General features: G+C 33.7%; 1 protein-coding gene across 1 annotated transcript; it reads left to right on the top strand.

Moving 5' to 3' along the window:
• Positions 1-3,189: 3,189 nt before the first annotated feature.
• On the top strand, positions 3,190-10,766 carry LOC142624545 (calcium-transporting ATPase 2, plasma membrane-type-like). The gene is made up of 7 exons (XM_075798145.1): positions 3,190-3,513; positions 6,637-6,691; positions 6,765-8,713; positions 8,822-8,980; positions 9,069-9,240; positions 9,353-9,651; positions 10,171-10,766. The coding sequence occupies exons 1-7, from the start codon at positions 3,340-3,342 to the stop codon at positions 10,408-10,410; spliced, it is 3,048 nt and encodes a 1,015-aa protein (XP_075654260.1). The 5' UTR covers positions 3,190-3,339; the 3' UTR covers positions 10,411-10,766.
• The last annotated feature ends 1,719 nt before the right edge of the window (positions 10,767-12,485 follow it).

Genomic DNA, 12,485 nt, shown 5'->3' on the forward strand with positions numbered 1-12,485 from the left:
AGCACATTAGCCAACAATCCAGCTTTGGAAATTGAAGAAGCTAACTGGTATCTTGACTCAGCTTTTCCATGAAAGAGTAATTGGTGGAAGTGGTAACATGAACTTGATCTTAGAAAGAGAATCTTATGTGAATTTAAATTTCTCAAAGCAGAATGAGCACTTTGGTATTAGAATAGAACATGAATTGAATTTCTCAACAAAAAAAAAAATTTGAAGTTATTAATTAGTATAATTAATTTTCTTGAAAGAAGTATCATAGACTTTTTTTTTTTTTTTTAGAAACAAGTATCATAGGGTAAAGTTTCTATACAAATTGGTTTGGAGAAGTTCCTCTAAACAACTAGGTGGCAATCTTAAACAATAACAAGTGTCTTGGTCATGGGGGAACTTCCTCCAAGCGAGTTTATATAGAAACTTTATCCAGTATCATAGACTATAATACTCCATTTTGTTTTGGGTTGAATGCGAGTGCCATTGGACCAGTCCGCCATGCAAAAAAATAAATTGCATTTTTAAGAAATTTTTTACGAGAAATTGAAAAAGTTGTCAAAAAAAAAAAATTAGTCACTTTTTCACTAACATAATTTTTTTTAAAAAAAATGATTTACTAACATATACGTTAGTAAAACCCATAAAAATATTATGACCATAATATTTTGGCAATAATTTCACAATAAATTGTTAATGGAAAATAATACTTGTGGGTCTAAATTAAAGTAGAATCATGTTAACATGTGTCTTTAGGAATTGTTAATAAGTCATTTTAAGAAAGTTTTAACACTATTTTCATGGGGAAAAAATTGCTAACACAATTAATTGCTTTTTTCTTTTAGCATAAAACATTTCTAAAAATATTTCATTAAGTAATGCTCTTAGAATATCTATTAACTCTTTTCATTAAAATATTATGAACATATTATTACTCTTTACAATACTCTATGGGAAAAAGTTTCTCTGCAATCTGAATTGGAGGAAAGTCTCTCCAAATTGTGACGTGTCCATATCAGAGAGTGACACCTGTCCAACCCCACTAAAATACAAACTCAAGAGATAACTTCCGTTAACTCCACTTTTCCATATTTTTTTATTAAAAAAATTATTTCTCTCTTTCTCCTTCAACACTCAGTCCTTTCTCTCTCTCTCTCCTTCAACGCTTCCCCATCCCTCTGTTCCAAAGACGAAGAAGAAACCGAGAGCGAAAGAGAGAAGGAGATTGAGAAGGAGAGAGAAACTGATGGAAAAATTGAAGAGGAATGGATATTTCTGTTTGTTGGGATTGTTTCTCACTCTCTGGCAAACACATTTTGGTTGGCATTTTGGTGTTTGGTTGGTGAGAAAGTTAGGGAAAACGAAATGTAAAATTTATTTTGTGAGTAACTGAAAAATTAAAATGGAAGCGGAAGTGATAGTTTTTGCTATTTTTCATGTTTTCTCTACACAATAGGGTTTGATTTCTCTTGTTAAAATTTGTTTGGACACCGAGAAAATTGAGGAAAACGTGTGGAAAGTAAATTTTTTAGGTTACAAGCTTTCTCTGTTTCATAAACAAATACAAAATTCTTAGATTCAAAATTCAAATTCCTTTCTTGTACTACATTTTCTCGGCATCCAAACAGCTCTCCCTCTCTCTCTCTCTCTCTCTCTCTCTCTCTCTCTCTCTCTCTCTCTCTCTCTCTCTCTCTAATGATTTTGATTTTTGGATTGGAATGCAGGTGCTGGAGTTGGCAGGAAACGCGGCACGTGACAACAAGAAGACCAGGATCAACCCGCAACACGTGCTACTCGCCGTGAGGAATGACGAGGAGCTCGGAAAGCTTCTCCAGGGCGTGACCATTACTAGCAGTGGAGTTCTTCCTAACATCAACCCAGTTCTGCTGCCCAAGAAGAACGCAAAAAACCCAAACACATGGACCAGACTCAGATTCCGGCATACCATGGTAGTAGTAGGACTGCTTACAATAAGGGAAAAAGTTTCTCTGTAATCTGAGGGTGGCCGGAGAAACCAAATGGGGGCCAGAGACGTCGAAACTATCTCCCTGGAGCTGCTGAAGTAGATTTGTTTTTGGGTTTTAGAGAATAGATCTCTCTATCGCTCTCTCTTTCACTCTCGGTTTCCTTTTCGTCTCTGGAACAAAAGAAAGGGATGGGGAAGCATTGAAGGAGAGAGAGAAAGGACTGAGCGTTGAAGGAGAAAGAGAGAAATAATTTTTTTAATAAAAAAAATATGGAAAAGTGGAGTTAACGGAAGTTATCTCTTGAGTTTGTGTTTTAGTGGGTTGGACAGGTGTCACTCTTTGACATGGATACGTCACAGTTTGGAGAAACTTTCCTCCAATTCAGATTGCAGAGAAACTTTTTCCTACTCTATGTATGTTTGTCATAGCATCTAAGGGCGAAGCTTGTAGGGGGGAGGGAGGCAATTTCCCCCCTGACTTTGTAAAAAATGCCCCCAGAGTCACTAGTCTTGGTGGTATATTCCTAAGTTGTTTGACACTTTGACCCCTCTGATATGAAATTTAAAATAAATAAAAAAAAAAAAAGCAGCCCCATTGCCCTTTTAAAGAAACAAACCGGAAAGTAAGTGAAAATGATTTCCTGACACACTGGGACTAAGCAATTACAAACCGCGCCACACGTATTTGAAATTTGTTGTCAAATTCATTGAGTACTTTCTCTTCTCTTTTAAGTTTTGAACTTTCTATATAATTGTTTCTTCTGTCCTTTTCAGAACACATTTGAAAAGGATTGTTTCAACTTTCTATATAATTGTTTCTTTTCACACCGGATCTGAATCTGGGACTAAGCAATTACAAACCGCGCCACACGTATTTGAAATTTGTTGTTAAATTCATTGAGTACTTTCTCTTCTCTTTTAAGTTTTCAACTTTCTATATAATTGTTTCTTTGGTCCTTTTCAGAACATAGCAACAGTCGCGCCTCATTCATTGTACGCGTTCCCCCAAAAAACGCGTAACCCAAATAACCAACCCAAAAAAAAACGCGTAACTGTTCTAACTATAATTTGAAAAACTATTCCACATGAATGGTTCCACTATAAGAGGGTGATGGCTCTTACACAATAATTTTTCCTACAATTTTTTATTTTTAAATCATGACATTAATTTAATCCAATTGCTGTGCTGGTAACGAACACCTAAACAAAGTGAAAGACTTCCAACGTCTCCAGAGTTAGTCTTTAATGGTAGTTATTTTTGTTTTGATTCCGTCTTTCACTCGACTCCAAGAGACCAGGGAAGTAGCAGACACAGCTACCATATGAGGCGAGGCATATTTGTTTTTGAGAGAGATTAGTTACCATATTGAAATTAGAAGGTGAAAATGGAGAGCTATTATTTGAATAATTTTGAAGTGAAGCCGAAGCACTCGTCTGAAGAGGCCCTTCAGAAATGGAGGAAGCTGTGTGGATTTGTGAAGAACCCGAAGCGAAGGTTTCGTTTCACAGCCAATCTCTCGAAGCGTTACGAAGCTCAGGCTATGCGCCGCACCAACCAGGTCTCACCCCTCTCTCTCATTTTATTTATGATTCATTTATTTCATTCAACCAAAAAAATAAAACAGTTTCCACAATATCAAATTAAAAGCTTACAGAAATAGATATACGTCACATGCTACCAAAGAAATTCAATTTCGTGTTGAAAACGAAAGAAAAATGCATTCTTCTTCTTGAAATAAAACCTCTATAGTTTCTACCTAAATCTCTTCATTCATACAATGAATAAAGCTGAAATTTGAAATTGGGATCTTCGATTCCTCTTATCTCGTGTTCGACACGGCAACATCATAAAACTAAACTGTAATTATTATTAAAAAAAATGATACGCTTATAACATTTTTACAACAAATTTTATGTTGCAAATTGTTACATGTTGTTATTGATAGGGTAAAAAAGTAATTTTTCGAATTAGAACTAATAATAACTTATCACTTATAATTTATTGTGAAAATGTTGTCGTAGCACCTATGGTATCCAATTAATTAAATGAATTTTTTGAAGTTGAAATTTAAATCTCAAAATTGCTCTGATTGAGTCCCCACGTTACTGCTCTCGTTTTTGAAAGTCAACTTGTTCTTTTCAATTTTATAATTTCTTTTTCTTCCGCGTTTACAAACCAAACACCTTGAATTGAACCAATTTTTTATATTTTTTTTTTCTCCTTCCAAGAGCGGCAATAGAAAATTCATTATGCAACATTTGCTTTGTCACAATAGTTTGACCCTCATTCTGGCTTAACTAGTCTACGTCCAAGGTTGCCAATCTTCATTTCTAGACCATCAAAACTGAATTATCCCAATCTTCTTTTCTAGCTAAAATGACCTCTCCTTCCTCTTTCTTTCGTAAAAGCAAGGTAGATGGCGAGATTATGAGTTCAAGACTCACTAGTTGCGTGTGTAAATTCAAGACTCTCCAGATGCGTTGCGCTTATAAATTACCAATTAATTTTTTTCCAAATGCCGTCCATAAATAAGATTGCGTGTTTCTTAGCTGTATTTGCAGGCCCAAGTATTGGATATGCATAATTATTTTTAAACTAACTTATTTGGTCTATTCTAAAGAAAAATATTGAACACGCTAACTTAAAACATGATCATCTTCGCATGCACCCTGACTAGTAAAGAACAAGCGAACATGACTATCTAAAAAGTAAAAAAAAAAAGGCAGCAAGTCACTTTTTAATTTGTGATGAGAAAACATGCTACCTTTTGGACAATAAGTGTTGTTTGTTTGCACCGACATGCAAGTTTGGCTTTGATTTTTTTTTTTAAAGAAATTTTGTTTCTATTTAGTAACCTTGGGAGCAATTAGGCCAAAACTATATATTATTATTATTATTATTATTATTTATTGCTACGCTTCTATTGAGTCACATTAACGCCTACATCATCCACTTATTTTCTACCTCTTGTTTTATCTTTCTAAACTCTTATTCTCCCTATTCAAAAAAAAAAAAAAAAAACTCTTCTTCTCCCTATTAGTTCACATTTATTATTTCACTTTCTTCAATCCTTCCCCTCCCTCTTTACCTCTTTATCTCTCCACTACTCTTTACTTTATTTTTACACTTTATCATTTTTTCTTTCTTATATTTTGACTCTTTTTCTCCCTCTTTGATTTTGTATAAAATTCAATATCATTTCTTCTATTCAATCCATATCTTTCCCACAAAAAAACTATGAGTACTCACTCTCTAATGATTTTTTATTTAAATATGTGTTTTGATTTTTTTTTTTAAAATTTCCGGTTACAAAGCCTTCTCTCTCTTTTATAACTTTGGTTGAATTTTGATTTAAGCTAATATTTAGTTTTTTTGAAATTAGGAATTTGAGCTTATGTCAAAACACAATCTACATGACTATGAATTTGAATATGCCTACTAATTTTTTGAGTAATAAATTAATATAAAGTCTATCTTTTATTCATTTTAATTTTGGTTGAGATAACATTGTAATTTTGTAATGAATTTTTATTATTACGATAATCTAATTATTTGTTAAGAGATGAGAAATTTGAATAATAAATTTGAAACTTGTAAAGTTTAGCTTTATATAAAATATAACACACTACCACAGAAGTTAGAAAAATAAAATTCACCTTAGAAAAATATTAATCAAACATACAAAATATAATGGTATGATATATTGGTACTTGTAGTGACAAAAAGATAAGGAATACTTGTAAAATCTTTTAAAATAAATAAATAATACTTGAAGTAATTTTATATGATTTGCTCCCATTCTTTGGCTCTTGCCATTGGCTTGTTTATCATTTCATGCTTAATCTCATAGTTTTGAACCATTTTTAATTATGTGTGGTGCTTAATAATTCCATCATCCAAGATTGACACATCAAGACTACCGATATTCCATATCTGATCCGATCAAATATATATTGAGATGGAATTTTCAGTCACGGGTTAATCAATCGAAACCTCCTTGTTTTTGATTGGCCTAGTATCACGATTCACAAATATTATGTCGTAGTTGAGTGGGAAAAGACCACGTTAAATAATCACATTAGCCAGTAATCCAGCTTTGGAAACTAAAGTAGCTGACTGGTATCTTGACTCAGGTCTTCCATGAAAAAGTAATTGGTGGAAGTGCAACCATGAGCTTGATCTTAGAAAGAGAATCTTAGTGAATTTAAATTTCTCAAAGCAGAATGGGCACTTTGGTATTAGAATAGAACATGAATTGGATTTAAAAAAAAAAAGAACATGAATTGTGTCATGAAGTTATTAGTGTTTTAGACCTCATTACTAATCATGAACGCAACAGGTAGGAGTTGGTTACTTGTTAATCTAAAAATCCCTGAAGAATTTTGAATATTTTCAAAAGATAATTGTGTTTCATTTTTAAATCCACATTCTTTGTGCCTCCCCCTTGGGTTGTATTTTACGTTTCTTAGTCTAGTTACTCTTGTAGTTCTTATATCTTCTTGTTAATAATTGCACTCCTTGACTTGCTCTTTTTTTTTAAGACTTTGGATACAAAATGGAAATCCAGATACCTGAATTCCTTTTGCGCAGATGGATTACCAAAACCAAATTGTACAGAGGTTATGATCGTAACTCGGTTAAAACTTGGGAGACTAACTACTTTTCTATTTGAGTATTGTAGGAGAAGTTCAGGGTTGCTGTTTTAGTTTCCAAAGCTGCATATCAATTTATCCAAGGCAAGTTTCTTCAAGGTTAATGTAAATTTAGATTATATTAAAAGGTTCTCCATTCTGACTATGATGTCTGCAGGCGTGCAACCAAGTGACTACACTGTACCTGAGGAAGTTAAAGCTGCAGGTTTTGGAATTTGTGGTGAAGAATTGGGATCTATTGTTGAAGGTCATGATTTGAAGAAGCTGAATGTTCATGGTGGAGTAGCTGGTATTGCAGAAAAGCTCTGCACTTCAACCCTCAATGGGCTTACTACTGATAGTGATTTGCTGAATCGCAGACAGGAGATTTTTGGAATTAATAAATTTACTGAGAGTGAAGGGCGGAGTTTCTTGGTATTTGTTTGGGAAGCCCTTCAAGACATGACTCTTATGATCCTTGGAGTATGTGCTTTTGTGTCTTTGCTCGTTGGCATAGTTATGGAAGGATGGCCAAATGGGGCTCATGATGGCCTAGGAATAGTTGCAAGCATCTTGTTGGTTGTTTTTGTCACCGCAACAAGTGATTATCGTCAATCTTTACAATTCAAGGATTTGGACAAGGAAAAAAAGAAGATTGCTATTCAGGTTACGAGAAATGGATATAGGCAGAAGATGTCAATATATGACTTACTTCCTGGTGATGTTGTACATCTTGCTATCGGTGACCAAGTCCCTGCAGATGGAGTTTTTGTTTCAGGTTTTTCTGTGTTAATTGATGAATCAAGTTTAACTGGGGAGAGCGAGCCAGTAATGGTGACTGCGGATAATCCTTTTCTTCTATCTGGAACTAAGGTTCAGGATGGATCGTGCAAGATGATGGTTACTAGTGTTGGGATGAGGACCCAATGGGGAAAATTGATGGCAACTCTTAGTGAAGGTGGAGATGATGAAACCCCATTGCAGGTAAAATTGAATGGAGTGGCAACAATCATCGGTAAGGTTGGACTTTTCTTTGCCATTGTGACTTTTGCAGTGTTGGTGCAAGGATTGATGAGCCGTAAATGGCAAGATGGAACTTACTTGAGGTGGTCTGGAGATGAAGCTTTGGAAATGTTGGAATTTTTCGCTGTTGCTGTTACAATTGTTGTTGTTGCTGTTCCAGAAGGGCTTCCATTGGCTGTAACATTGAGCCTTGCCTTTGCCATGAAAAAGATGATGAATGATAAAGCACTCGTGCGCCATTTGGCAGCATGTGAGACCATGGGATCATCCACATGTATTTGTAGCGACAAAACTGGGACACTAACTACCAACCATATGGCAGTTGTAAAATCTTGCATTTGCATGAATGTCAGGGAAGTGAGCAAACCTCTTGATGCTTCCAGCTTGTGCTCTGAACTCCCAGATTCTGCTGTGAAAATTCTGCTACAATCAATATTTAATAATACTGGAGGAGAAGTTGTTGTAAACAAAAATGGCAAATCTGAGATACTGGGAACACCCACTGATACTGCTTTGTTGGAGTTTGGCTTGTCACTTGGTGGGAATTTTCATGCTGAGAGACAAACATCTAAACTTCTTAAAGTTGAGCCGTTCAATTCTGTGAAGAAACGGATGGGGGTAGTACTGGAGCTTCCTGAAGGTAGTTTACGAGCCCACAGTAAAGGTGCTTCAGAGATAATATTGGCTGCCTGTGATAAGGTGATCAATGCAAATGGTGAGATTGTTCCCCTTGATGAAGCAACCATTAATTATCTCAACGATACAATTAATCAATTTGCTAATGAGGCACTACGAACTCTCTGCCTTGCTTATATGGAACTAGAAAATGGGTTCTCTGTTGAGAATCCCATCCCAGTTTCGGGGTATACTTGTATAGGAATAGTAGGTATTAAAGATCCTGTACGTCCTGGTGTTAAGGAGTCTGTTGCAGTTTGCCGTTCGGCTGGAATTACTGTACGAATGGTCACAGGAGACAATATTAATACTGCAAAGGCTATAGCTAGGGAGTGCGGGATTCTCACAGATGATGGTATAGCCATTGAAGGTCCAGAATTCCGGGAGAAAAGTGAGGAGGAAATGCTCAAAATAATTCCTAAACTTCAGGTGATTTCTTCATTTGTTTTTACGGAACATCTGCAAATTGATTGAATCACTTGGTAATAAGTATGGTTTTTTCTAATTAGTAACAATAAGGTTTGACTTTATCTATAGGTGATGGCTCGATCTTCACCTTTAGACAAGCATACTCTAGTGAAGCACTTGCGTACCTCATTAGGTGAGGTTGTTGCTGTAACTGGTGATGGAACAAATGATGCCCCTGCACTTCATGAAGCCGATATTGGACTAGCAATGGGCATTGCTGGAACTGAGGTGAGTATATAACAATGTTGTCTAATATTCCCATATGAAAACATGGGCACACATTGTGAACAATTCAACTAATCTTTTCTAAATTCAGGTGGCTAAAGAAAGTGCTGATGTGATAATTCTGGATGATAATTTCTCCACGATTGTGACAGTGGCCAAATGGGGACGTTCAGTTTACATAAATATTCAAAAATTTGTACAGTTCCAGCTGACTGTTAATGTGGTTGCATTGGTTGTTAACTTCTCTTCAGCTTGTCTGACAGGTTAGAGAAGCCCACGTGCTATTTGTTTTCATTTGGAACTTGCCTTAATTTTATGTCAAAAGAACCATTTCCTCAAATCTGCTAATACCTTTGCATAAAATTGTGCATTCAGGAACTGCACCCCTCACAGCTGTTCAGCTATTATGGGTCAACATGATCATGGATACATTGGGAGCACTTGCACTTGCAACTGAGCCTCCCAATGATGACCTGATGAAGCGTTCACCAGTTGGAAGGAAAGGGAACTTTATCAGTAATGTCATGTGGAGGAATATCTTAGGGCAATCTTTATATCAGTTTGTGGTAATTTGGTTGCTTCAGTCAAAAGGAAAAGGGATATTCGGTCTTGAAGGCTCAGATTCTGATTTGATCCTGAACACACTTATTTTCAACTCATTTGTCTTTTGCCAGGTAACTTTTTCTGAAAGATCTGCAACAATAATTTGTCATAAACCCTGTTTAATTAAACAGGGTTTATAATTGATCTCTGTTAATGGGAAATGATGTTATCTTTTGAAGCCTAAAACCAAGAGTTTTACTTCATTTCCTATGATAGCAAAGTGACCTAAATAGGGTGTCATATAGATTGCTAATTAGATTCAGGTTCTGAAAAACTGATCACCACAATTCTCTTTTCCACTTTATCAAATGGACTAGACAAGTTTTCCACACGTCCTGTGCAATTTAGTTCAAGACACTAATCACTGGTACTCCTCTTTTTGCATAGAGTTCCTTAGTTTGTGTACTTTGCAGAGGATTTAAATTTATTGTTGCAGCTTTTTGCTTAAACACGTGCATTTCTCTAAATTTGCTCTAGTAATTCACCGAGTCACAAAGATTAGTGAATATTGAAGTATTTTCTATTTCTTAGTTATAAGATATATTAATTAGCTTACAACAAAGTGATTTGATTTGATTTGATTCTTACAGATTTTTAATGAAGTAAGCTCACGTGAGATGGAGGAAATAGATGTTTTCAAAGGCATACTGAATAACTATGTTTTCGTGGCCGTCCTCAGTTGCACTGTAATCTTCCAAATCATAATAATTGAGTTCCTGGGAACGTTTGCAAACACAACGCCTCTCACTTTTGCACAGTGGTTCCTTAGTGTCTTCATTGGATTTTTGGGCATGCCAATTGCTGCTGGCTTAAAGATGATCCCTGTATGAGCAACATGGGTCAGAGATAGGCGTTTTGTTTCCAACATTTTCTTCCAACTCGAGATTTTACTATACAACTTTTGTTTCCAATATTTTCTTCTCTTGTAGATATGTAAGCAAAGGTCTATTACAAGCTGAAGCTGACATCAAACAAAGCCGTCTTCTAGATTTACGTTTTTATGCTGTTATGTAATTAGATTATCATGTATTTACTTTCATTCTACATAGATGGAATTGCTTTATTGTTATTTTTTTTCAAGTAATCCTTCTTGACATAGAAGTGTGTACAACCGTTCTGTAAGAGAAAATAAACAAAAAGACTTTGCATTGGCTACATGAAGATTTTAGAATGGATGATGTTATAATGCTTTTGTATTTTTGTATCGAGCAAATTATTTAAATAAACCAAGTTGCTTATAAACAACTCAAACTTAACTCAGAAAAAAGCTTGTTTATGTTCATTTGTTTAGTAAACAAGTCAAGGTGACAAGCTCAAGCCCAACTTTAGCCTCAACAAGTAAACAAGTCTAGTTCAAGCTTAAACATAATAATGTGTTTATAAACAAGCTTGTGAACATTTGAACTCGATTTAACTATATATAATATTATATTTTTATATGTAAATTGGTCTGAAAATATATATTTATATAGACTTGAAATTGAAATGTATAAGCTTGTAAATAGGTTCATTTAGTATTAATTTATTATTTGTATTTTATTGATTATATAAACAACCCATTCGTAATAAAAAATTCATAGCCTTCTGCAAGGGAAAATTTTTTTAGTCATGGATTTACTATATCAAGTAACTCTTGAAAACCTCAAACTTGCTCAACAAGAAAATGAACCAAGAAACATGTAATATTGTTTGGTGATGATCTCAAGTTTTGGTCATGTTCAAAAAAAATAATAATAAATTAAATCAGCAAGCTTGAACTTTTAATACTTGGCCCGGCTCATTTAAGCTCGAACTTATTCTTGTCTTGTATATAGTAAAACCATTACTAAAATTTCTTGTTCCTACACAAATCTATGAATGTTACAACAAATGAATTGTTTATATTATCAATAAACTACAAACACAAATTTGATATTATATGAACCTAGTTATCGACTTACACAATCTATTCTCAAGTTTACATAAGTATATTTTTGGACATGTATATTTTTAATATATTTGAATCAAGCCTACATGCTCATGAATTTTTTCATAAGCATTATTATTTTTGAGCTTGACTTATTTAATAGTCAAGTCTAAACTTGAACTTGAGCTTGGCTTGTTTGCTAAACAAACAAATATGAACAAGCTTTTTCTCGAGTTATTCATAAACAACTTGGTTCATTTACCACTCGTTAAAACTAATTTTAGTGAATTCACAAATATTAACTTTTTGATTTTTGTGTCAATCATTGTCAAAATAGCTAAACATGAGAAAGAATGTCATATTCTAAATCTATTATTATTATTATTTCAAAAAAAATCTTATATAAAATTTACAAATATAATCATATAAATTCCTCTAATATAAATAATTAACACACAACTATAGATAATTAATATATATATATATCTACGCTGTTGACTAATTTAATAAATTAATACTTTAATATAAATACAACATATGCCAAAGTGGAAACCTAAATAAGAAAATCTCAGGAGCACAAATCCTCATATATCAATATGGAAAAGATTCTTTAAACTCTTATATATTTTTATTGAAAAAATTTGAAAATCTAACCGTTAGATTATATGTTTTTACTTCTCACTATATATTTTATATTAAAAAGAAGTTTATTGATTAAATAGTAAATATATTTAATTTAAGCGAAATTTAATATGCATGTTAAAAACATAAAAAAAAAACATACAATTTAATAATTAAATTTTTAAAATTGAATAAAATAGTTTGAAATGTTAGACTTTTATCTTTTTAATATATTGATACCGATATTGATCAGAACTCTTTGAGATTTGGTCCTTTCTTGAGTCAACCAGTAAGGTAAAAAGTCATGCATCATATTTTAATTTTCTTTGAATAAAAATAATTATTAAAATAAATAAAAGATCAGAGCACATATTCCTC

Source organism: Castanea sativa, chromosome 2 (genome assembly GCF_040712315.1).
Source record: "Castanea sativa cultivar Marrone di Chiusa Pesio chromosome 2, ASM4071231v1".
NCBI classification, from domain to species: domain Eukaryota; kingdom Viridiplantae; phylum Streptophyta; class Magnoliopsida; order Fagales; family Fagaceae; genus Castanea; species Castanea sativa.